At 37.0% G+C, this 27,982-nt stretch overlaps 1 protein-coding gene across 1 annotated transcript in view; it reads right to left on the bottom strand.

The window, feature by feature from the left end:
- Positions 1 to 27,982, bottom strand: part of marchf5 (membrane-associated ring finger (C3HC4) 5) — a 92,890-nt gene that overhangs the window by 27,136 nt on the left and 37,772 nt on the right. The window contains exons 2-3 of the mRNA XM_028795354.2: positions 15,926 to 16,128; positions 7,618 to 7,748 (exon numbers count right to left, since the gene is read on the bottom strand). Coding sequence (XP_028651187.1) covers positions 7,618 to 7,748; positions 15,926 to 16,128 — 334 coding nt within the window. The remainder of the gene's footprint in view (positions 1 to 7,617; positions 7,749 to 15,925; positions 16,129 to 27,982) is intronic.

The raw sequence follows: 27,982 nt of genomic DNA, 5'->3' as shown, positions 1-27,982 counted from the left end.
CTGGGCCTTCTTCACTGCAGCAGTGGTGTTTATACTCCATTTTAGGTTACTGCTGATGTGGGTCCCTAGAAACTTAAAACTAGTCAACTGCTCCACCTCTTGGTCACCTATCCTGATTGGCAGGCACACGTCCGGTTTCCGCCTGAAATCCAGGATGAGCTCCTTTGTCTTTCTGATGTTTAAGGACAGGTTATTTATCGCACACCATCCTGTCCATCTAGAGACTTCATCCCTGTAAGCGGTCTCATTGCCATTTGAGATGAGACCCACGACCTTTGTGTCATACGCAAACGTGATGATCGTGATTGTGGGATGAATAGCCATGCAGTCATAGGTGTAAAAGGAGTATAGAGCAGGGCTGGGCACACATCCTTGCAGTGCTCCTGTACTGCCAGGACTGGGGAAGTGTGGGGACCAAGTCTCACTGTTTGTGGGCGGTTGGTCAGGAAGTCCTGAATCCATAGGCACAGTTGCTCGTGGATGCCCAGGTCCTGTAGCTTCCTGATTAGTATCCTGGGGACAATTGTATTAAAGGCAGAGCTATAATCCACGAACAGCAGCCTCACATATGCTCCTTTCTGCTCTAGGTGAGATATTGCAATGTGGAGCACAGTGTTTAAGGCATCCTCTGTGGATCTGTTCACCCTATAGGCGTACTGGTACTGGTGCAAGGTAGGAGAGAGAGAGTTGTCTTCATGTGCCCCAGAACAAGTCTCTCAAAGAAGTTTGAGATGACCTACACAGCGAGGAGTAGTCTGTCACAATACCAGAATTTTTGTATTTGATACAAGTGAAATTTTATGATACTTTTTGATACCACGACAAAAACAAAAATCCCATTTGATGGCTTTTACTTTAAATTACCTCCATTATTGTGAGTGAACAAAATTATGCCTTTTTCTGTAATACAAAATAAAACATATAAATACTACCAATAATAACAGATTTAAAATACTGGTATTTTAAACAAGTAGTAGCCCTACTATTATTTAAGCAAACAAGTCATTTAGAAATTTCAAAATACAATGCAGGGCTTGAGCTGTAATAACAAATGGGGGGGGGGGGGGACGGGTAATCTTTTGGGGTTTTCAATAACAACATATTGGTATCATTATAAACTACCGAATTTATCTTAGCATGTGCACATTCTAAATTTATTCTGACATTTTCTGTCTAGTAACTGAAAAATACTACATAAAAAGACTAAATATAAAAATTCAAACATAATTATATATGTACTGTTGAATTAGTAAATTCCAAGATAACTCAGGATATTTCCATTTAAACAAACTCTTTAAAATTGTTTTTAAAAAATATAACCTGGTTTGCCAGGAAGTGCAATTTTTCTAATTGAATTGCTTTTGGTGCAAAGTTATACACATTTAACATGTTTGTTTTCTTTATTTTCACAAAAACTACATAGTTAATCTTAAATTGCACTTTTAAAGATCAAGTAACAAATTAATAGTGACCTTGTGCATCACTGAATAGTCCAACAAGAAATTCATATGAACACACGTGAAGTGGGAATGTGAAACATCATAACTCAGAGCTCCAAATGCTCTGATAGTACATGAATGCAGTATAAATGTGAAGCCAAGTCGAACAACATTTCGCTGTCTACATGGCGCAAACAGGTAATCTTGTGACACTTCACCAAGTGCAGGAAAATGACCCCTATTGGTCTGCAAGTAAGCAAGTACCTTTTTGCTTCTTGAAACTATTGCTTGTGACAGGTAAACTTGCACTTGAGATGCTGATGGGCTGCACAGGTTTTGCATTATTTGAAATCTCTCTTCCAGTATTTCAAAATGGATCTCAAATAATAATGTCAATGTCAATTTATTTATATAGCACATTTAAAACAACATAGTAATGCTGAAGCTAAAGTGCTTTACAATAAGAGAATAAAAGAAAAACAAAATAAATTAACATAAAACATAAATAGAAATAAAATCTATGAACATAAAATAAAATACATAATAAATAGAAGTAATGTTAAATACATAAAAAATAGAAGTAATGTTCTATAATCACAAAGAGGAAACCATCAGTATTACTGAAGGTCATGGAATGCAAGTGAATAGAAATGAGTCTTTAGTCTTGTTTTGAACAGTTCAATTGTAGACGACTCCTTTATGTGATGAGATAAAGCATTCCACAGGCGAGGCGCAGCAGCTGCAAAAACCCTGTCCCCCTTAGTTTAACACTTGGTACGAGGGACAACCAGAGACAGCTGACCAGAAGATCTAAGCTAACTAGATGGCTGATGTAAAACACACAGTTCAGATAAATAGGCAGGGGCAAGCCCATGTAAAGATTTAAAAACTAGCAGCAAGATTTTAAAATCAATTCGAAAACTGACAGGCAGCCAGTGCAAAGAAGCTAATACTGGAGAAACAGAGTCATACTTTCTTGCCCCAACCAGAAAGCGAGCGGCAGCATTTTGGACCAACTGTAACCTGTGTATCAGGGATTTATTAATCCCAGAATACAGCGAGTGCAGTAATCAAGGCGAGAAAAAATAAACGCATGAGTAGCTATCTCAAGATCCCTAGAAGATAAAAAAAAGGTTTATCTTACCTAATAGACGAAGTTGGAAAAAGCAACTCTTGACTACAGAATGTACTTGTTTCTCAAAACAGTAGATTACTATCAAAGGTAAAACCAAGATTGCGGACTTGAGGTTTGATAAGTAACAAAACATTTTCTCCAATGGTGTGTTGATGTTTAGGGGTTTGAGGTATGTTTTCTCAGCATTCTCATGAGCTGTTTTGTTCTGCTTTTGTAAAACATTCAGTTTCTATACTTGATGCTTTGTTGTGTTGGGGAAATATCCATCCTTGTGTTTAAGAAAAAGAAACATCAATTATGTATATGTATTTATACTGCTATATTTTGAAAATGTTAACTTGTTATAAAATAGTCATTGTTTTGATATATTTATGGAGTTATTCTTTGTTCTGAACTTATTTTTAGAAACATGCAATGATTTGAAAATTCAATACATTTTAGAATTATTTTTAATTCGTTCTGTGACATGTTTATATGACACAATCTGCAGATCACAAGATCGCGAGCGCCATGCTTATGTGTCACACTTACAGAATAAGTGTGGGAGCTATTCATTGACTTTATCTGGATTCCCCGGACTATCAGATTTTCACTCTGCACATTCAAATTACAGACTCGCAAATCATGGCAGGCTACCAGATGTTATGGATCTTGGTACTTGCTACATGCAACCCTGAACAAACGCATTTTGATAAACATAAAAGACTAAGTTCTTCAGATATGATCCTAAATTTTGGTATCACTTTTAAAGACTGCTACTTACAGTGCGCCAGACTGCCATAACCCCTGCCTAAAGTCTGGTTTATACTTGATGCTTGTTGTGAGGACAGTACAGCAAAAGTGACATCAGATGTAGCGACATACGCTGTGTTATTGCTGCACACAAAATTTTTTCTAACTACTATGCAATGCAGGCGCAATGTTGTGTAACATAAATTGTGAATTTCAAGGACAGGCTGGTTACATGTGTGCCAGAATGATGAACGAAGAGCTGAATATAACAGGTCATCAAAGTGCAAGGAAGCCATACACATCCACCACTCATAAGAAAAATATACTCTACCTCCCTTCTCTGCTTTTCCTTAATGGGTCTGCACACACACACACACACACACACACGCACAAGCACACACAATTGAGCAATACAGCAAAACTGAACTGAAGCAAGCAAGGGAAACAACTGTGTTAGCTGTAAAGCAACTAGGAGGTAAAAGTGCCCCTCTTTAAGGGTGTACTCACACTAGGCACATGTGTTCTGTACCGTGCCCAAGCGCAATTGTCCACCCCATACACCATTACCCCAAAACCCCCCCACTAACACAATGTTTGTATTCACTGTGCACTTAACGTTCTGGGCCCGAGCATGCTTTAATCATGACAATGTGACTTAGTGTAAAGGCAAAATAATATCCGAACACAGAGTGACAGCAAGCAAGTCAAAATGATTTTATTTATTTTGTGGTCATTTTGGGTTCGTGCAGAGTAGTATAATACTCTCTACCCTCTAACAGATTTACTGAGTGTGCAGCGCAGCGTTTTGCTATCAATAAAAATTTTTTTTAACAGTGACAAATTATGTTAAGGGAGGAATTTGCAGCTTTTCTTGCCAACTACAATTTACGTTCATGTGTAATGTAAGAATAAAAACCCTTAACTCAAAAGATGCTGAATGAAATGAGAATTGCACTTTCTGACTTGACGCCTCGTTGACATCATGTCTGTTTTCCGTGCTCGGGCACGCTTAGCGATCACACTGTTCCTGAGTGCTACTGAACCATGCTCGGACCCACCTCTTCCAAGCGGGCCAGGGCACGGTACATTTGGCCCAGCATGGAGCAATCACACTAGTCAAGCGAACTAGACTTTGCGGGGTTACATGCGGACAAATGCACGGAACGAATTGCTAGTGTGAGTACACTCTTAAATTTGTGTTACATTTCCTTATCTTTTGTTTTCTGGGAGGTAATGGTGTTGCAGCAAAGTAAGCACATTCAGAATGTTTATTCTTATCTTTATTATATGGATTTACTTTCATTTGACTTTGGTTCTTCAAGCTACCTCTCCTAATCAACCTGCACGGATTAAATACAGTTAGGAGTAACCTGTTTTAGTAGAACTTAACACACAAATATACAACCAGATTTTCTCAGTGAATCTTGGCATTACTTTAAATAGTGCAACTTGCTATAATAGTTGTGTGACTAGAAAAAAAAAACAAAAAAGGGGGAAAAGAGGAGGTATTCAAGTAAGACTGAAAAAAACTGTGACGAGTGCCAAATCCTTGAACTAACTCTTATAATGGGAAATACAAAGAAATTGGATGATCTTCAAGCATGTGTATGCTTTCAGGCCAATTACAGAGCTGCTTGCGTTATGGCATTTACAGAAACCTGGCTAAATAGAAATGACTCAGATTTAAAGATCTATGGATATGGTGTACTAGTTCATTTGGACAGAGACTTAGCCATCATTAGTAAGTCACACAGTGGAGGAGTCTCCCTTTTTATAAATAAAAAACAGTTATGATTACAGAAAAAAACGTGCACAAAGGATATAAAATTTCTGTTTCACTACACCCCGTTTATATTTGACCAGTATGTTTCCAAAAATTGTCATTACAAGTGTCTATATTCCTTTAAGGGCATACTAATACCTTCTCCAGAGTCATACAGAAGTTTGAATTGCTATTTCCTGATCTCTGAATTTTATTTTGGGCAGAACACTATAGTATTTTTTTTTTTTTTTTTACCAAAATGACATTTTCCCCACAACAAAGTGCTTGATCAGTGCTACAAGAACTTCAAATTTTCATTAATGAATTGAGATCCAACCCTCCTCTGGGAGCATCAAATGATAACAATGACCAACTTATTCCAATCTATAAAACAAGAAACACCTGAAATTATAGAGATCAAAGTCTAGGATGAAGATTCTATTAAGTGCCTGCATGGCTGTTTTGAATACACTAACTGGTCCATGTTTAAATAATCCTATACTGACAATGATGAAATGGCAGGCACCGTAAGCTGTTATATAAAATTTTGTTAGGATACCAAAATTCTTGCATATCAGTCACAATATACCCTAACAATAAGCGATGGATTACCATTGTGGAATGGCAAGTAGATGATGGCTGGAATTCACATTAAATGCAGTAATTATGTTGAATTGGAATTAGTTAAAATGGAGTACACATTGGTTCAAAAATTCAATGAATTCTATTCAAGATTTGAAACAAGTTTTTGCATTGGATATTAGCAAAAGAACAGACTCAGAACTGAAGCCATGAGTCAGCCCTTCTTTAACAAGAAAGAAGTCAGAAACATCCATAAACAAACTAAAATAAAAAAGATCGGGTCCAAACAGAATAACTGGGCACCTGCTTCACTCCTGTGCAGAGCAGCTCTCTCCATTATTCCACCCCATATTTAAGATGTCCTTGGACAAGTGCCCTCCTTATGAAAACAGGCAAATGTTATTTCATTAGCAAAAACTACACACCCCAAAGCATCAAGTGACTTCAGATTGGTGGCCTTAACTTTTCACATCATGAAATCCTTTAGGAAGTTAATTAAAAAAACAACCACTACACAAAACCCAGGCCAATCAGGATCCATATCAATTTCCATACAGAGCAAGGGGGAGGGGTTAACATTCCAAAACTTCTCAATTTACTGTATGAGCATTCGGAAGGATTAAAAAAAAACAATCATGCAAGATTGCATTTTAAAGATTTCTTTCAGCTTTAAATACAATCCAGACCCACATTTTAGTTGATAAACTAACTGATCAATTCTGTTAAGTCCCTAATTTGCTAGGGTGGATTGTGGACTTCAAACTAACAGAACACAAAGGGTGAGTCTTAATAGCTGGTGTTCTAATAGCCTACATATATCTATCAGTACACCTCAAGTATGCCGTCTGTCACCCTTTTTGTTCATCTTATATACAAATTACTGTAGGACCTCACACAAAGACAGACATATCCTGAAATTTGCAGATGACTCTGTCATTTAGTGCATTTATATGCACACACATAATCAGGTTAAGGTGAATAACCTTGTTAGGCAGTAACATAGTTGCTTAATAATACGTGTTTACATGCACAAGTAATCATCTGGAGTCCTTCTCTGGCGCCTTTAAACAGTGCAAAAAAGAGTTATGAGACAGAGTATTTCAGCCAGGAGAAGGAATAATACAACTGCTTAAGCATTTTCCTCAGGAAATTTATTTTGTGGATACTACTACCGGAAGTTGCTGAAAACTTGTGCAAAGCAAATACACACACTGGTTGAAAAGTGCAATGGACAAGCGCAGACTGCAAAAAATTCTTAACAATTGGAATAAGGGTTTACATGGCATTTTAGAAATCAGGTTTCTATGAATAATCAGGTTATTAAAGTGCATGTAAACACACAGAATGCAAGTCTTCTACAAGGTAAGGAAGACAGCCATGAACCTATTGTTGATGATTCTGTCCAATGGTGTTGTCATTCCTTTTTACAGATGCTCTCCTCCTTACACTGTATCAACTTTAATGAAAGGGGAGACTGGAAATGTTAGAGCATTACACACATTATGGGACAATCATTGATGGCAGGCTAAACTTTGATCATAACACAGAACAAATTTGTTAGGTCAGACATGCTTTTATTTCTTAGAAAACTCAATTGTTTTAAAATGGACAAAACTATGAAGACACTTTTTTTATAAGTCCTTTATTGAGTCTTTGTCTCATTTGATTTTATTTATATTACATTAGATATTTTTATTACATTTTATTATATTTATATTAGACAGATTGAAAAGCAGTGAATGCATGCTTTGTCAGAATGTTTGAACTGCAAAATATTTTGTTTGTAAGCAGGATTTGGCGAAATATATATCTTTAATGATCTTAAGGCAAAGAAAACAATGTGCCTTTTGCGACTGTGGAACATTATTAAATTTTTTTTTCTGTAAACAGACTTTTTAGTCCTCTACAATTTTATTGACAGTGATTAAATTTAAATGTCTTTTCATGACAAGAGAGGAACATATTACCTGCATCACAGTAACAGCACCATATGTCACAGCTGTCCAGTAGATAGAACCAACCATAATGCCTGCAGCAGCAAATGGGCATGCTTTAGAAATCAGACGGTCTGCAAGATCCAAGACATAAACTAGAGGTCCTAGAAAAAACAAAGGCATACTGAAAATGAAAAAGTGAAAGACTCGACAAAAATTTTTCAAAAATGTTTCTTTGTGGTTTACAAGTAGATTAAAGTGGTTCCAGTAAGTTAATTTCTTCTAATGTGAGACAGCATATTACACTAAGTAATCTTCATAATGTCCAAGAGAGTTGCTAAATTTTACAGTAATCAAGTACTTTGGCCAGCCTTATACCATAAAAGGAATTTACACAGATTTCAAACAATATTAAGAATACAAGCAATGATGTAAAAAAATTTGCAAAAGAAATATTTTCGAAATATACTGCAACATCTATACAAAAAAAAAATTGATACAGTAGAATCTCATCTACAAGCAAACATTAGCTTAATCTATACATTATGTAGATATGTAAATCAGTTGATTCACATATTACTGTGCATCAGTGGCTTTAAATACAACATATCCATGCATAATCATGTTATTTAAGGAACTGATTAGGGTTCTGAGCATTAAGTTACACAATGGGCTGGTACATCTCCTTCCATTCAGTAGAGAAAGATTACAGTCTGATGACATCTAGACAGAAGAGGACAGATGTCATAAACAACACAGCACCATGAAAATTTGATTTTTCAGCAGGATTCACAGCAAGACCACAACATAACAAAAAACACAGCCATTATACAAACGTTATGCAAATAAATGTAACACAGTAGCGATCACATTTATGGTGAAACACTAGATAAAGCATATTACACTGAAAAACCAACATTTTGCCTACCTAATGACTGATGCAAATTACTGCTGTTTATTAATGTTAAACTAATTTATAAGATTAAAAGAAGTTGGAATGAATGAGTATTTGAACCATTTGCTGTTTAGCCTCGGAACCTTTAACCTGTGACCTAATGGCAAAAACTGAAATTCAGAATGTAGCAGGTCAGAATTGTCTCAAAATACTCTCTGTAACACTTTCTTATTAAACAGGTCCGTGAGATTTGACTGATGATACCTTATTTTACTGTTATATTTTGTAATTTGATTTATCCCTATTGCTTGTACACTTTTTTCTACCACATCTTGTCCTTCCCTTCGCCTCTCTATTAATGTGCTTGGACACAGAGCTCTCTGATGTTTTGAGTTAATTAGCTGATTAGAGTGTGGCACCAGGTGTCTTCAATATTGACATTTTCACAATATTCTAATTTTCCGAGATACTGAATTCGGGACTTTCATTAGTTGTCAGTTATAATCATCAACATTAAAAGAAATAAACATTTGAAATACATCAGTCTGTGTGTAATGAATGAATCTAATATACAAGTTTCACTTTTTGAATGGAATTACTGAAATAAATCAACTTTGTCACGATATTCTAATTTTATGACCAGCACCTGTATACAGGACTAAATAGTACATTTTATGTATATAGCACCTTTACCATGAGCAATATATACAAACCACATTTGATTTATTCTGTTTTTGTTGCTAACATTAAGATTTCCAAACCAGGCCAGCAGAACATAAGACAGACTCATCACAAGATTTGTTAAAAAAAATATAGTAACATAATATTAGATTTCATACTAATAAGACTGATTCCTCAAGCAGTGGAGGCCCTGCAGTCCCTTTTGTCTTCTGTATTTTCATGAAAAACATCACAAGCCAGTCTATGATTGTCTCTAGGTATTTGTAACGGCCAACAATCTCCACTGCCTGGTCTTTGATGATTGTTTCTTGTGGATGAATCGGATTTCTTCTAAAATCAATTAGTTCCTTAGTTTTTATAATATTTAGGTGTAGAAAAGACTCATCACATCAATAAACAAAACCATTTACTACTGGTCCATGACTGGTTTCATTCTCTTTCAGTGGGTTTACAATCACTGAGACATCAGCAAATTTTAAGGTGAACCTGTTTTCAAATTTACTGCAACACCCATTAGTGTAGAGAATGTGCAAAACAGGCAAAAAACACAGTCCTGAGAGGATCATGTGGATGAGGAAAGCATGTCATACAGACAACAATTTACTTGCAATCTTCGAGTCCTATGTGTTAGAAAGTCAACCAACCACTCTACCTGACTAAAATCCAAATTAAAAATTGTATAAGTCCTTTTGCAGGAAGGCAGGGATAGATGGTATTAAAAGCTGATGAGAAGTCTACAAATAGGAGCCTGATAAGAGTCTTGATTCCCTCCAAGTGGTTAAATAACAGATGAAGCAAAATGATAATGGCACCCACTGTCCCCCTATTAGATTACTAGACAAGTTGAAATGTTTTCCTGCAAGCTTCATCTTTAAAATAAAAGTTTATAAAATGATTTTATAACCAGTGACTAAGAGCCACTGGTCTGAAGATTTTTAAGGTTTTACATTTTTTTAGCTACAGTGATTACTGAAGCTTGTTTTTGTTGCTTTGGAACCTTGTAGTTTTCTAATGACAAGTTCAGCACAAGATTTCAAGAGCCTTCCAAGAAGACTTCATTTATTTTTAACTTTCTAAAAATGTTCTCTACATCCTTTTGAACAAAAAATCTCTCCCTTATTCAAAATCATCTGCTTGAAGCACTGGACTGCTCAGTAAAATCAAACTGTTCAAATGATGGGATTTTAATGCCTGACCATATCGAGCTTAAATTTTCACATTTCATATACAGGTATACTTTGAGAAACAAGCTCTCTCACACTTTCTCAACAATAAAATGTATAATTTCTATATGAACAAATTTTATTTATAAAATGTTTTTCATACAGGTGCTGGTCATAAAATTAGAATATCATGACAAAGTTGATTTATTTCAGTAATTCCATTCAAAAAGTGAAACTTGTATATTAGATTCATTCATTACACACAGACTGATGTATTTCAAATGTTTATTTCTTTTAATGCTGATGATTATAACTGACAACTAATGAAAGTCCCAAATTCAGTATCTCGGAAAATTAGAATATCAATTAAGACCAATGCAAAAAAAAGGATTTTTAGAAATGTTGGCCAACTGAAAGGTATGAACATGAAAAGTATGAGTATGTACAGCACTCAATATTTAGTTGGGGCTCTTTTGGCCTGGATTACTGCAGCAATGCAGCGTGGCATGGAGTCGATCAGTCTGTGGCACTGCTCAGGTGTTATGAGAGCCCATGTTGCTCTGATAGTGGCCTTCAGCTCTTCTGAATTGTTGGGTCTGGCGTATTGCATCTCCCTCTTTACAATACCCCATAGATTTTCTATGGGGTTAAGGTCAGGCGAGTTTGCTGGCCAATCAAGAACAGGGATACCATGGTCCTTAAACCAGGTACTGGTAGCTTTGGCACTGTGTGCAGGTGCCAGGTCCTGTTGGAAAATGAAATCTGCATCTCCATAAAGTTCGTCAGCAGCAGGAAGCATGAAGTGCTCTAAAACTTCCTGGTAGACGGCTGCGTTGACCTTGGACCTCAGAAAACACAATGAACCAACACCAGCAGATGACATGGCACCCCAAACCATCACTGACTGTGGAAACTTTACACTGGACCTCACGCAACGTGGATTCTGTGCCTCTCCTCTCTTCCTCCAGACTCTGGGACCTTGACTTCCAAAGGAAATGCAAAATTTACTTTCATTAGAGAACATAACTTTGGACCACTCAGCAGCAGTCCAAATGCGAGACGCTTCTGACGCTGTCTCTTGTTCAAGAGTGGCTTGACACAAGGAATGCGACAGCTGAAACCCATGTCTTGCATACGTCTGTGCGTGGTGGTTCTTGAAGCACTGACTCCAGCTGCAGTCCACTCTTTGTGAATCTCCCCCACATTTTTGAATGGGTTTTGTTTCACAATCCTCTCCAGGGTGCGGTTATCCCTATTGCTTGTACACTTTTTTCTACCACATCTTGTCCTTCCCTTCGCCTCTCTATTAATGTGCTTGGACACAGAGCTCTGTGAACAGCCAGCCTCTTTAGCAATGACCTTTTGTGTCTTGCCCTCCTTGTGCAAGGTGTCAATGGTTGTCTTTTGGACAACTGTCAAGTCAGCAGTCTTCCCCATGATTGTGTAGCCTACAGAACTAGACTGAGAGACCATTTAAAGGCTTTTGCAGATGTTTTGAGTTAATTAGCTGATTAGAGTGTGTAACGAAGTGTCTTCAATATTGACATTTTCACAATATTCTAATTTTCCGAGATACTGAATTTGGGACTTTCATTAGTTGTCAGTTATAATCATCAACATTAAAAGAAATAAACATTTGAAATACATCAGTCTGTGTGTAATGAATGAATCTAATATACAAGTTTCACTTTTTGAATGGAATTACTGAAATAAATCAACTTTGTCATGATATTCTAATTTTATGACCAGCACCTGTATACAGGACTAAATAGTACATTTTATGTATATAGCACCTTTACCATGAGCAATATATACAAACCACACGGAAGTCTCCTTGATGTGAATAGTAAAGTGGCAGGGTACTGGAAGCTAACTGCAGTGTTGGACAACAAAGGTGAACTGGATACACTGTTGCTACTGCAAAAGTATCGAATATCATTTGTGCCAAATTTAATAATTAAAAAGGCAGAATAAATAAAAAGAGTACCGTATATACTCGAATATAAGCCGAGTTTTTCAGCACCCAAAATGTGCTGAAAAACGTCACCCTCGGCTTTACCTGCTGCCCCCGCCAACCCGACAAAAAGCTGTAGTGTACACACACAGAGAGAGAGAGAGACACACACACACGCACGCGAGACAGAGATACCATATTGTTTTTGTTGACCCTCTTCTCCACTTACAGAGCTAGTTTACTGTTTTACTTTGAAATAAATACTCAAAAACATTTAACCTACTGATGCCTCAATTAATGTACGGTAATTTTATTGGTATTTATTTTGATTATTGAAACTTATCAGTAGATGCTGCATTTCCCACCCTAGGCTTATACTCAAGTCAATAAGTTTTTCCAGTTTTTGAAGGTAAAATTAGGTACCTTGGCTTTTATTCGGGTCGTCTTATACTTGAGTGAATACGGTAATTAAATTGATACAAAATACAAAATTAGATAGATAAATAGTCATCTAATTCTATGCAGTGCAAACTTCATTGTTTTTTTAAAATAATGCAGCTATATTAAATTATTAAGCATTTAATTTCAAATTATATATATATGTTTTTAACTGTTTTTATCATCACACTGTGACTTATCTAAATGGCAGTTTTAATGCCAGCGATATTTATTTCAGAATGCCTTTTTTTACCACGATGGTTGCTGTGCACAGCTCCTAACTATACAAACAGCATGAAGGGAGAAAATACTGCTCTTCACTCTGTTCTCCAATAGGAAAGCCACTTGATTATTTGATCAATCACTTCAAAAATCATTATAAACAAATAGCATGTTGCAATGGAAAAATTATCTGCTGAAAAATACAGGGTGAGCCAAAATGAAGTACCACATTTCTCAAGGTCACTGCGCTAGGAAAAGGCAGCCGATAGGGTTGTGGGGTGGGGAGGTCCTTTGATAGGTGATCCATTGTAGTTTTCAGTTGGCAACATGCCTCAGTCTGGAACGCACCATGCTTTCGCTGTCAAGGCGTTCTTCAAAAACAATAAATCCATCATCACTATGCAACTCGCCTTCCGAACACACTTCAGCATTCCTCCCAACAGTGATGTCCCAAATCAGAAAACAACTCATTAGTGGGTGTCTAAATTTAGACAAATGGGTACAACATTGAACAGAAAATCCCTAGGCTGTCCTCGGACTGTACGAAGGCTTGAAAACATCCAAGCTGTAAGTGCATCAATTTTGCAGTCTCCTAGACATTCAGCGCACACACATGCTTCTGCGTTAGGCATTTCCAACACGTCTTTAAGGAGGATTTTGCAAGAGGGACTGAATTTCCATCCATACAAAATGATGGTAGTGTAGGAACTCACTGAGAGAGACTGGGTGAGCCATAGAGAGTTGTGCGCAAACATTCTGCAAACCGTTCGAAATGCCATCGTCATGTGTAGTGACGAGGCACATTTCCATTTGAATGGTTGCGTAAATAAGCAAAACTTTCACTACTGCGCTGAAACCAACCCTTGTAAACTTATCAGAGACCCCTGCACAGTGAGCGTGTTACAGTTTGGTGCGGCGTTGTAGAATTTGGCATTGTAGGCACTTACTTTTTTGAGGAGGGTGGAGCAACAGTACACTGAAATGCTAGAGAACTTTTTGCGGCCCTAGCTGGAAAAACTGGATGTGGTGGATGCCTAGTTTTAACAGGATGGAGCATTAGCTCATACAGCACAGAGATCTATGCAAGTTTTGCAGGAGATGTTTCCAGGGAAGCTGTTCTCCCTGCACAGCAATGTCGGGTGGCGTTCACATTTGCCTGATCTTGGTCTATGTGATTTCTTCTTGTGGTGTATACACACTGACCTCAAAACATTGACGTCCTCAAGGACGCTATTTGACACAAAATCTCGGCTATTCCCCTTGAAATGGCCGAATGAGTTATGCAAGTGTTCAGAAATCGTCTTGAAGGGTATATCACTAATGCACAGTGAAAAAAATCTTTTATATACCCTTTCTTGCGTCATAATGAAATTCATTTAATCTTGTAGCATTACTGTAGAATAAATATTTGAAATATGGTACTTCTTTTTGGCTCACCCATTATAAATAAATGATAATCTATCTCGAGTCAATACAAGAAGAGTGCTTACTTATGATGGCCACAAAACAGATATACAGCTAATGAAATAATCAATGATGGAAATGTTATTTTTAAGTTTAATTGTGAATAACCTTCACAAATTTCTGTATTACAAAGAATCTCAATCTAGTAATATATTGTTTTTACATCTTAGAAGATGCAAAAAAAGTGATTACTATCATGGAAAATAAATGTGTAAATAAACAGTAGCTTATTTTGGCAGAAGGCCGAATCTGTCAGCACTTAGAGAAAAAGAAAGCAAATCTAAGCTGTATGTCATTTATTTATTTTTTTTATATCTATACATGAAGTCTTATACACAACTCCCCAAACATATCTATCTTAATTTTTAAAACAACAAAACCTGCCAATGCCAAAGGCAACTATCAAAATTTGAAGCCTTTAAAAAAGTACAAATCCAGTTGCACCAGGTGAAAAGAAACTTAAAGAGAAAAATTTTTTTTTAAGCCCAAGTGATAGTAATTTGGCCTGGTGGATCATGTGCATTATTTTCAATAATATGCTTTGCAGTTTATTTACAAGTTAAAGCTTCATTCATCCATTTTTTTTTTGGACTGTTATAGTTTAAAAGTTGAGGAAGCTCAATTTTCTCTTTTTTCCTTCACAGGATGCACGAACAAAACAATTTTGCTTTGAAAGTACTGGCATTTGGGGACAAAAAGTAAAAACTCAAATCTCAGATATTTTTGGGCTCATAATAAAACAAAGCATGTGAGTAAGACTTATTGGCAATTCTGAATTGGCTTGTGTTAGCAGAACTCAGTGTGTGCGCTCATGAGTGGGCCCTATGATGGACTGCAGCATCCATCTGGGGTTACTTCTGGACTTCTTTCCAATGCTGCCAATGTCGTCTCCTGCCTCTCATGACACTCAATTGGATTAAGCAGATGGATGAAAGTTATATTATTATGTTGTAATCTAACTCTGGTGTTTTAAGTCCCTCATATGCTAAAAGAGCGGGTCACCTGTGGTCCTTTTAATTTACTATACAAAAAGCAAAATACTAAATACAGCTATAAGGAAACTAATGAATGGACTGCCAATTGACCTAGGCAGCATGTCTTTGTACTCATAGGAAATCCCACGCAGACATAGGAAAAACATGCAAACTTTACACATTTAAAACCAAGAACACTGGATTCTTGAGGTGGCAGCACTTACTCTGTTTCAAACTACATTTATTTATTCCATCACTTACTAAATTTTTATGAAAAATTTTTAAATGAAATTTTTCACAGATGTGATCAAATGTTTTAATATTATTATAGAAAATATAACACAGAGCATAAAATAGCAGCATTTTACGACTAAATGCAGCATTAATGATTGGAATATGAATTTGAGGTCTTTAAGCAAAATCTAACACGACCCTGGAATAAAAAAAAACCCTCACTTAGCAGTAATACTAGCTTTGACACCAAATTAAAACCTTAGAACCCTAACCCAAGTAGACACATGATTATTATTAACAAGCAAAAGTCTCTTACCTAGTTTTGGGAATACTATTAAGTATTCAGCATTACACTGAGGGCATGCCACCCGAGCCGTACTGTTGCCTCTCTGTTTTTCATCTACCCATCTCTGCAAACAGGCTTGGTGTACCCATTTTGTAGATCCTCTGCACTTACATGGTCTAACCCATTCAGCTGTACGGTCATCTTCATCAGTTGCAAAACAAACCCAACAACTCCTGGAAAAAAATTAAAAGAAATTAAAAGAAAAATGCTTTGAAAGTTTACAGTTCACAAAGACACAGAATGAAGTACATTAACATATTAGTCACAGATGAAAACAATTAACTTGCTACTGCTGTTTCACCATGTCTACCCTAAGCATATAAAGACTGCTGTCTGAACAGTGTAGGTAGAAAAAATATTCAGCAAAGCCTAGGTGACACAGTGGTTGGTGCTACTACTTCATAGGTCAAGAGTGAGGGGTCTGAAATCCTTTCCAGGTAATGTGTAGAGTATTTTTCTTCCAAAAAACCTGCCTATTGTCTTGCATCCCAAACACATGCAAGTGAGGTTAATTAACAATTTTACATTGGCCTGGTAGAAGCATGTAGTAGAGATATACTCCAGCCCAAAGCACCCTGAACCCGAACTAAGCAGGCTTAAAAGAAATGAAAAAATTAAACAAACACAAATATTATAAAAAATTCACCAAAGGGTGACCCTACAACAACCTAAATCAGAAGGTGGCACAGCTCTACCTAATTTTCAGTTTTATTACTGGGCGGCAAACATACAAGCTATAAAAACCTGGACACTGAAACAAATAGATGAACACACACTAGCTTGATCAGCAATAGAAATTAAATCCTGCAGTATCTCTTTATATTCCTTGCTTTGTACACCAGTAAATATAAAGTATACTAACAATCCAATTGGAACCAATGTATGAAGCATTTCAAGTTAGAGAATATTTTATCTGTGGCACCTCTATATGATAGCTACCTTTTTCCATCCTCTCAAACTTACAGTTTTTAATAGTTGGAAAACGTATGGGATCAAATCATTTAGAGATCTGTATATAAATAATGTTTTTGCATCCTATGAACAATTACACTCTAAATTTAGTTTCCTATCAACACAATTTTTCCACTATCTCCAAATTAGAAACTTTGCTAAACAAAATCTGCCCAATTTTCCTCACCTATTTCAATTCCAGAAGAGATATTGATCAGTCTTGAAAACTCAGACAGTATTTCTATAATACAGTGGTGTGAAAAACTATTTGCCCCTTCCTGATTTCTTATTCTTTTGCATGTTTGTCACACAAAATGTTTCTGATTATCAAACACATTTAACCATTAGTCAAATATAACACAAGTAAACACAAAATGCAGTTTGTAAATGGTGGTTTTTATTATTTAGGGAGAAAAAAAAATCCAAACCTACATGGCCCTGTGTGAAAAAGTAATTGCCCCCTGAACCAAATAACTGGTTGGGCCACCCTTAGCAGCAATAACTGCAATCAAGCGTTTGCGATAACTTGCAATGAGTCTTTTAGAGCGCTCTGGAGAAATTTTGGTCCAATCATCTTTGCAAAATTGTTGTAATTCAGCTTTATTTGAGGGTTTTCTAGCATGAACTGCCTTTTTAAGGTCATGCCATAGCATCTCAATTGGATTCAGGTCAGGACTTTGACTAGGCCACTCCAAAGTCTTCATTTTGTTTTTCTTCAGCCATTCAGAGGTGGATTTGCTGGTGTGTTTTGGGTCATTGTCCTGTTGCAGCACCCAAGATCGCTTCAGCTTGAGTTGACGAACAGATGGCCGGACATTCTCCTTCAGGATTTTTTGGTAGACAGTAGAATTCATGGTTCCATCTATCACAGCAAGCCTTCCAGGTCCTGAAGCAGCAAAACAACCCCAGACCATCACACTACCACCACCATATTTTACTGTTGGTATGATGTTCTTTTTCTGAAATGCTGTGTTCCTTTTATGCCAGATGTAACGGGACATTTGCCTTCCAAAAAGTTCAACTTTTGACTCATCAGTCCACAAGGTATTTTCCCAAAAGTCTTGGCAATCATTGAGATGTTTCTTAGCAAAATTGAGACGAGCCCTAATGTTCTTTTTGCTTAACAGTGGTTTGCGTCTTGGAAATCTGCCATGCAGGCCGTTTTTGCCCAGTCCTCTTTCTTATGGTGGAGTCGTGAACACTGACCTTAATTGAGGCAAGTGAGGCCTGCAGTTCTTTAGACGTTGTCCTGGGGTCTTTTGTGACCTCTCGGATGAGTCGTCTCTGCGCTCTTGGGGTAATTTTGGTCGGCCGGCCACTCCTGGGAAGGTTCACCACTGTTCCATGTTTTTGCCATTTGTGGATAATGGCTCTCACTGTGGTTCGCTGGAGTCCCAAAGCTTTAGAAATGGCTTTATAACCTTTACCAGACTGATAGATCTCAATTACTTCTGTTCTCATTTGTTCCTGAATTTCTTTGGATCTTGGCATGATGTCTAGCTTTTGAGGTGCTTTTGGTCTACTTCTCTGTGTCAGGCAGCTCCTATTTAAGTGATTTCTTGATTGAAACAGGTGTGGCAGTAATCAGGCCTGGGGGTGGCTACGGAAATTGAACTCAGGTGTGATACACCACAGTTAGGTTATGTTTTAACAAGGGGGCAATTACTTTTTCACACAGGGCCATGTAGGTTTGGATTTTTTTTCTCCCTAAATAATAAACACCATCATTTAAAAACTGCACTTTGTGTTTACTTGTGTTATATTTGACTAATGGTTAAATGTGTTTGATGATCAGAAACATTTTGTGTGACAAACATGCAAAAGAATAAGAAATCAGGAAGGGGGCAAATAGTTTTTCACACCACTGTATATAAAACCATTTTAAAGTCGCTTCCTTTTACAGATTCCAAAGTACATTGGGAAAAGGATCTCTTACTCAACATTTCAGAAAAGGAGTGGAAGGCAGCCATGCACAAAATTCACTCTAGCTCCATATGTGCAAAGCATTCCATTATTCAACTTAAAATTTTTGATAGATGTGCTCAATCTCCTTTAAAATTGTCCATAATGTTTCCAGGGCAAGAACAAGCCTGCAAACGTTGCAATCAAGCTCCAGCTTCACTAGGCCACATGTGTACAAAATTAACATCATTTTGGACAAAAGTTTTTAAATGCCTATCAGACATTCTTGGTGTCAAATCACTATCCATTAATAGCTGTGTTTGGTGTATTCCCAGATGGAAATAAAGTGGAGAAGGACAAACAAACTGTAATTGCCTTTATTTCACTATTAGCTCGTAGACTTATCTTGCTCAACTGGAAGAATCCTAACTCGCCTCTGTAAAGTCAGTGGGTAACTGATGTTATATATTATTTAACATTGGAAAAAATCAGATTCTTTCTTAGAGGACCTGTTCAAAACATTTTTAAAAAATGGCAGGATCTAATCAATATTTTAAAATAAGCACTTGTACTAGGGAAAAAGACTCCGTTCCCTCTTACTACTCTCAAAAGTTTTACTGTGGCTATTGGCCTTTCTTTCTTTCTTTCGGGTGGGGGTTGACTTTAATTTAGTTTTGTTAAGTCTGACTTGATTGTATGGAATGTTACATGCTTTAAATAAATTCAATAAACGTTTAAAAAAATATATAAAACAATGCTGAAGTAGCTGAATATTGTAATTATACTTTAAAAAAAGAAAGTCAGTATTACATACCAACATACTATTCTGTGATACCTCCATTTGTAAAGATGTATCATTAATGTAGGAATACTTTTGATAAATGTGGCAGATTTGGGGTAGACTGGGCCAGGAAATGGTGCGTCTATTCAATAAAAGATTTATTTTTATTGTATGTATCAAGCTTATGTTCAAAATGTTATCTGCAACAGAAAATGTGCTAAGATACAATTCAAGTTCATCTTTGTGAACTACAAAAATTGCAGGTATTTCATGTTGTTTAATGCTCCCCAAACCCCTACACCATTTGAGGACTATTAGCAGCAGCAATCCTATATAAACAACTATTTTCTGCATGTTTTACCAGACAGTGCTTTATTAACAAAGGTGCTTTGTTACAACCCCACACATTTTAACATGTATTAAGGTTTTTAATATACACGTAGTTTTATAACAGACATAATACAAAGGTTTATGTATTTCCAATCATGTATTGTTACTTATCCAATGCCCTTTGCTGTTGTTAAATTGCGTTAACAATAGTAAAATAAAGGGGCTTTGAGATTAAAAGCACAGAAGGCAATGGACACCTCTCATTTATCTAACTTATGTTCAAGTTGTTGACACGAAAAAGACATAATTACAGAATAATTATTTATTTAACCTGAATAGAATTTCACATTGGCGTTGTCACCACAGAAAAAAAAACCTATCATAAGCAATACGTGCAGTAGTGCATTGTAGAATTTATGTATTGTCTATACTTGACATGCTAGAAGTAAACATATTAGATAAATAGTTATGGTCAGACGATTACATACACTCATCATGGACATGAATGTCATGGCAATTGTGGTCTTCCAATAAATTTCTTTTGAACTGTTCCATTTCTGGGCTGGAATGATTGTGCAATACATATCATTACTGTCAAAAAAAACAAGAATTTAGCAGAATTTATTTTAGATGTTTTAAAATCTACACAGTGTCAAAATAATACATACAGGCTCAAATATATACACAAACCCACTTACATTTTTAAATAAGTGATACTGAAGGTTCCACAATGTCTTATCTTGACTGGGCAAAGGCCTATTAAATTTTTGTTAGTGATCATGATTGACTACAGCTGGTAGCTTCTCTTTGACAACATATTAAAGGGCTTGTTTGACAGCAGCACTCACTGGATTGACCAACACTCTGAACAATGGGAAACTCCAAGGAGTTCAGTGAAGATCTAAGAAGTAGAATTGTAAATTTATACAAGTCAGGAAGTTCTCTTGGAGCCATTTCTAAACACCTGCAGATTCCAAGATCATCAATTCAAACAATTGTACGTATTAGGAGTTGACCCCATTTTGCCAAGACCCAAACTGTCACCCTCAGTTGAGAGGAAATTGGTTAGGATACTCAGGAACCACCAAAGCCTAAGTCTGCCATGAATTGGAAATTGCTGTAAATACCAGTGTTACTGTCTATAGTCAAGCAAGTTTTAAATCACCATGGACTGAGAGGGTACTGTCCAAGAAATACACCTGCAACTGCCCACAAGAACAAGCAAAAAGCCTTCAGGTGCAACGTTTTATAGTCAGACAAGACAAAGATTGAGTTGTTTAGCTACAATGACAAGAAGTATGTTTGGTGGAGTAAACATTAGGCTTTTAAACCCAGGAACATTGTGCCAACTGTGAAGCACATCGGTAGTAGCATCATGCTCTGAGGCTGTTTTGCTGCCAATGGTACTGGTACATTGCACAAAGTGGATGGAATAATGAAGAAGGAGGACTACCTTCAAATTCTTCAACATCACCTCAAATCAACAGCTACATAACTGCAAGTTGGACGCAATTGGGTGTTTCAACAGGATAATGATCCCTAAACACACATCAACACTGGTTGAGGAATGGATAAAGCAGGGTAACAATAAGCTTTTGGAATGGCCTTCCCAAAGCCCAGACCTCAACCCTACTGAAAATTTGTGGACAGTGCTTAAAAATCCTCTTGAACCCTAAGCGGAACAGTTATGGGCTGACAATGGTTCAAAAAATGTTTTAAAACACCTTTTGCAGCATCATGCAGCCTACAAACAGACACAAACAATGCCTCATTTGAAAGTGTCTATTACAGTGATCACATTGTTACAGTACATAGTTGACTTTTAATCTGGCATGAAATCATACATGTGCCACGTTGTACAACATCTTAAAAAAAAAAATTAAAACGAGCCTAATAATTTTTCTCACACAAACACAATTTCTGTCACATTTGAGAAGTTATATGTTATGTTTTAATGAAAAAAATACTATCCATTCTTTATTCATTGCATAATAAGGCTTTATTATGGTGCTCTCCCCTTAGGTGGAAATTGATGAAAAATGCCTTCAGGTGGCAAGGGGTTCAGGGTCTGTGCCAGGAAACCAACAAATTTAAATGAACTCTACCAATTCTGCCAAGAAGAGTGTTCAAAAATCCAGCCAGAATGATGACAAAAGCTTGATGGCTACAAAACACGTCTGGTCGAGGTGTAACATGCTATGGGACATTCGACTTACTTGAGGTATATACATATATTTGAGACCGTATGTATAATTTTGACCCTATGTGGATTTTAGAATATCCCAAGTAAATTCAAACTTGTGCACCAAACTCTTATTTTAAGAGTCAATAACAATATATATTCTATAATCATTCCACCTCAGAAAAAGAACAGTTCAAGGAAATCATTGAAAGCCTACAATCACCATGACATTCATGTCCATGATGAGTATATGTAAACTTCTGACCACAACTGTAAAAAGAAACTGATTAGTAAGTATGATGAGGTACATACCTTAATATTTTATGTTATTCTATACTGTATATTAACAAATCTAATTGTGTTTCTGTTTGTGCTATGATTTTTGAACTTTTGATAACCAAAGCTGCATTTTTCATCAAGTTAAGATTTAATTAATCTAAGATATGTGACTTGTGCAGCAATCAACACCTGAGAAAGAAATGTGGAAAAGGTGCTAGTGTCCTCACATGATAAACAGAAAGCGAGCAACACCACATACTGCTAACTAGGCTACCACTGATAAATGTCTCAAATAAGAACTACTGAATCCACTTATTCAATCAGGGACTGATTATCCTGATTGTTCTTTACTATGATTCACAGTTTACATGTGCCATGCACTTTACTGGGCATGTAAGGTTTTTTGTTGCTATTAGTTGAGAGATCTGCTAATGACTTTCTAAAACTCAGTTTGAGTTTGAAGTGTCTGGGTTTATATGAATGAGCAATTGTTCTCTAAAAAACAGGCAATCTTTGCAAAATGTTTAATCCAGCTCTTCCTAGAGCTGGCCGGCCATCTAAACTGAGCGATTGGGGGGGAGAACGGCCTTAGTCAGGGAGGTGACCAAGAACCCGATGGTCACTCTGTCAGAGCTCCAGAGGTCCTCTGTGGAGAGAGGAGAACCTTCCGAAGGACAACCATCTCTGCAGCAATCCACCAATCAGGCCTGTATGGTAGAGTGGCCAGACGGAAGCCACTCCTTAGTAAAAGGCACATGGCAGCCTGCCTGGAGTTTGCCAAAAGGCACCTGAAGGACTCTCAGACCATGAGAAAGAAAATTCTCTGATCTGATGAGACAAAGATTGAACTCTTTGGTGTGAATGCCAGGCGTCACGTTTGGAGGAAAGCAGGCACCGCTCATTACCAGGCCAATACCATCCCTACAGTGAAGCATGGTGGGGGCAGCATCATGCTGTGGGGATGTTTTTCTGCGGCAGGGACTGGGAGAATAGTCAGGATAAAGGGAAAGATGACTGCAGCAATGTACAGAGACATCCTGGATGAAAACCTGCTCCAGAGCGCTCTTGACCTCAGACTGGGGTGACGGTTCATCTTTCAGCAGGACAACGACCCTAAGCACACAGCCAAGATATCAAAGGAGTGGCTTCAGGACAACTCTGTGAATGTCCTCGAGTGGCCCAGCCAGAGCCCAGACTTGAATCCGATTGAACATCTCTGGAGAGATCTTAAAATGGCTGTGCACCGACGCTTCCCATCCAACCTGTTGGAGCTTGAGAGGTGCTGCAAAGAGGAATGGGCGAAACTGGCCAAGGATAGGTGTGCCACACTTGTGGCATCATATTCAAAAAGACTTGAGGCTGTAATTGCTGCCAAAGGTGCATCAACAAAGTATTGAGGAAAGGCTGTGAATACTTATGTACATGTGATTTCTCAGTTTTTTTTATTTTTTAATAAATTTGCAAAAACCTCAAGTAAACTTTTTTCACGTTGTCATTATGGGGTGTTTTAATCCATTTTGGAATAAGGCTGTAACATAACAAAATGTGGAAAAAGTGATGCGCTGTATAACTAATAACTGTACTTCTGCACTAAATTTTACTAAAATACATTATTTATGTCTTCTCAAGTTGCACAGCCCTGTCTCAATTTACTGTAAATACATATTTTTAAATCCATGTTGTTTTGATCCAACTGTGCTCTGAATATAAAGTGTGCTAAACTACTGCGTTATTATACAGGCACCAAATAAAGATTATATATAAAGAACCAGTTACAAGTTACTTGCATTTGTGCACATAACTGTTTTGTCTTGCTGACCTATATGAAATATTGAATATGTTCAAAGATGCTTTAGTGTCATCTTGAGTTTACATCATAAAGCAATTACTATATTTACTGTTTACTGCATACTAAGAACCAAAACAGAGAAGTGTAAACACTGGTTCACATTGCATTTTGTTGTACTGATAATTGGGCATAAGCCTGTTTAACACTTAACAGCTGAAGGACCTATGACATAATCATTTCAGATCACTGAAGAACTGCAGAATTCACACCAAATGACGTATATCGTATGCCCATGTACCTTGATGACAGCTGGCGGAGAAAACTGATGAAGCATAATTTGTGATTTTTTTTGTAGAGTCTAAGTATAGCTTGTAGAAGAAACAGTGACAGGTAATTTTCACGATTGCACTTAACTAGATATAAAACTAGTATCTTTTATTGGATATTTATTTGTTGTACTTTACTCTTTGTGAATGAAATGAACAACTACTTGAGGGGAAATCAAAGTATAATTTCCTTCTGCATTTTGTTCAATAATATCCAAAAGTATTACATGTTTCTGAATGTGTTACTTTTAAAAATACAGTAAGTGAAATTTCTGGAAAAAAACACTACAGTTATAGTCATGCCTATAACCCAACTGGCATTGTTTTGAACCGTCAAAAACATTGTTTTGTAGACAATGTTCTCACAAAGCAATAGTACATTAATTGGTATAGTATGTGACAAAATTAAAACATTTGGTTCAGATGACCTTGCATGGCCAAAGCAACCCCTTGAAACTGACCTGTTTAGGCCTCAGAAACACATATTTGTAACCAACACAGACTTTGATTTTTCTTTTTCAAATAACTATATAGGCTTTATGAAAAAGCAATAGACAAAGGTAACTCAACAGGGTTTGAACAGTAGACCTCTCAAGTCCAAAAAAACATTTTGGATTTCACTTTCAGAGCACTCCAATGAGGGAATGTGCAGATAATAATTTTTTAAATATTTATTTACTCTACTTTGTCCCTTCTTTCTCAAAACACAGACCTTACTTTTCTTATGCAAATCTTTCATGTTTATTTTCTATCCTGAACATAGGCTGAATGTGAGATTTGTCAATAATGGTAATCATTGAGTTTTCAATTGGTAAGTTATCAAAAATGTCAAACTTTTTTTCATATCAAATGACAGTGTTGTATCTCATGTTGCTGAACAAAGAATACGTTTCTCCATGGCCAAAAGTCCAACTGGTGCTCGAGAATACTACTGTTACATCCCTACAGAAGATGGCAAACTCAAAGTCAGCTGGGTGTCTGGTGAAAACAGTCAATTGACTGTCCGAATATTCACCACTGAAGCTGCAGCAGAGATCCTGCCTTTTCACAATCACACTGATGGATCAGATGAGTCCCTCACATTAGACCAGTGTCCTATTTGAGGCTATGTTGGGTGCATGTATAATGAAAAATGTTGGATTGGTATGATTTGTGACAAAAGTGAAGCAGAATTAATATGCCTTTGGTGATTTATTTTTTTCCATTAATCCTATACCCAAGTTAGTGATGAAGAACTTGATGATTATCATTATTGACAAACTCAGTTTAATCCATGTTTAGAATGGAAAATAAAAATGAAAGATTCACATAAAAGAAAGACTTGTTTTTTGAAAAACAAGGGACCATCTTGGAAATAAGAAAAATAATTTTTAAAATGTGTGGACATTTCCACAGTGCATTAAGCTGGTCTGAAAATTAGACCCAAAATGATTTTTTCACATTTGAGAGGTCTGCTGGTCAAATCCTGATGAGGTTTCTTGTTTGTTTTAAACCCTCTGAAAAGCTGTGTGTAGGTATCTCAACATGGAAAAAAAATTCAGCAGGATGTATCAGTTAGAAGTATTCTTTTACATGCAGTATGGGGAAAAGAGCATACTTCATTGCTAAAGACAGATGTGCAACAACAATATTTGTGTCATTCTAGTGGTGTTTGAAGACAAACTAATACTCACAAGCACAACCCCTAAAACGGGACAAATGCAGTTAAAGATCATATACTGTATCATATATATGAAGGGATAAGGTTAATTGACAACAGGTAACATCAGTCCATTCTAATTATGGAGTTGTACACTCATATAAGATACTTTATAATAGCACAACAAAATCTGTTTTACAGGAGTTATGAAATAACAGATTCAGGTAAAACTGTCGAGACTGATTTCACACAAGAAACCTTATAGTTCAGAAAACTGTTTTAAAAAACGAGGGCAGATTTGAACAATTAAGGCAACAGGGGCCTCACTTGCAAAACTTTGTATGGATTTGACAGTGAAAAAAAAAACAAAAAAAAGCAGGAAAATGCTTAGAGCAAAAAAAAAAAAAAAAGTGGTATATGCACATTTCTTTGCAATTTACGGTTTATACATCACAACCACCTTGTAAATATATGTACTGTATGTAAACACGCCATGAAATGTCTGTATATGGAATGTGCTTATCAACCTTATAGATATGCAATTTTGATGTTGTAGAACTTAATTGGCCGTTAGTGCAGCCTACCGCTTGTTGAGTAGAGACCCCACCACTTGCATTCAACAGTATCAGGCTGTGTTCCGCAACTGAGAATGCAAGATCATACGCTGCATTACAGCACTCCTCCCATGCTTTCAGGAGGTCTGGAAAAGGCATGAGGTGCCAGCGTCTGACCGTATAGACACTATCACCTGGCACAAATAATGACGCAGTTGCTGTTACAATGAATTGCACAGGCCATATAAAACAATGGTGTTCAGCTTTCTCCAAAATGTCCCCGTCAAGTTTTCTTTTATAAATACCAATGTTTATATGGAAAGTTGCATTTGCACATTTCAAGCCACCTTTTATGTGTATGCAAGCTTTACAAGTGAGTCCTCAGAAGTCTGTGAAATTAGACATTTGAATTAATTTGACTCGTATGATCAATATTATTCTTTAGTAAGTTTTTGACCAGCTAATGATGCAGATATTAATCTTACAACAGCAATTGTTATGAACCTAAGATTATGACTGCTCTGACAAACCAAATTTTAAAAACATGTTTTCAGAAAAATAGCATTAAAGAGTATCTTTAAATGAAAACATGAGCCTACCATAATTTACCTACTGACAGGTCTTCTTATAAATTAGTGTTGTAGTATTGTGAATTTCTGCCCAAGAAATTTTACTATGGTGTGTTGTTCAACAATAGTACAATCCTGCAGCGAAGTGTCCATTTTAATCTGACCTTGACTTCAACTAAACTAATGGCAGAGCACTGCACTGTGCATGCTTGAATTACCCATAAGCTATTACAAATCTATATATATAATTCTCTAAGCCGCCGCCAGAGCAGCACGACACCCATGAAAGCATGCAGGAAGGAGCCATATATGGATTCTCTAAGCTGCCGCCAGAGCGGGCAAGACACCTATGAAAGCACGCAGGAAGGAGCCACGCCCACCAACTCTAAGACCATTGGATACGACGAAAAGTTGCACAGCCACGCCCACCAACTCGGACGCGACACCTCGGAAAACACGCCGTCATTTCTGTTTTGTCTGTGCTACAGTCCACATGCAGCTCTGAGCCATGTTGACTTTTCGGTTACGACGCACGACCGCGTGCAACATCGCAAACTGTTTTACACGCTACACACAGCAATTCGCATCCACAACAAACATGCAGGAACACGGAAAACGTTTCCCCGCCCACCAACACTCTTTATTCCCCAGCCTGCGTTCACCCTCGCTCTTTATTCCCACTGCCTGCTCATGTGCCCGGACGCAACAACTCGCCAACCACCCCG

Source organism: Erpetoichthys calabaricus, chromosome 2 (assembly GCF_900747795.2).
Source record: "Erpetoichthys calabaricus chromosome 2, fErpCal1.3, whole genome shotgun sequence".
Classification (NCBI taxonomy): domain Eukaryota; kingdom Metazoa; phylum Chordata; class Cladistia; order Polypteriformes; family Polypteridae; genus Erpetoichthys; species Erpetoichthys calabaricus.
This window is presented reverse-complemented; position numbering and strand designations above follow the sequence as displayed.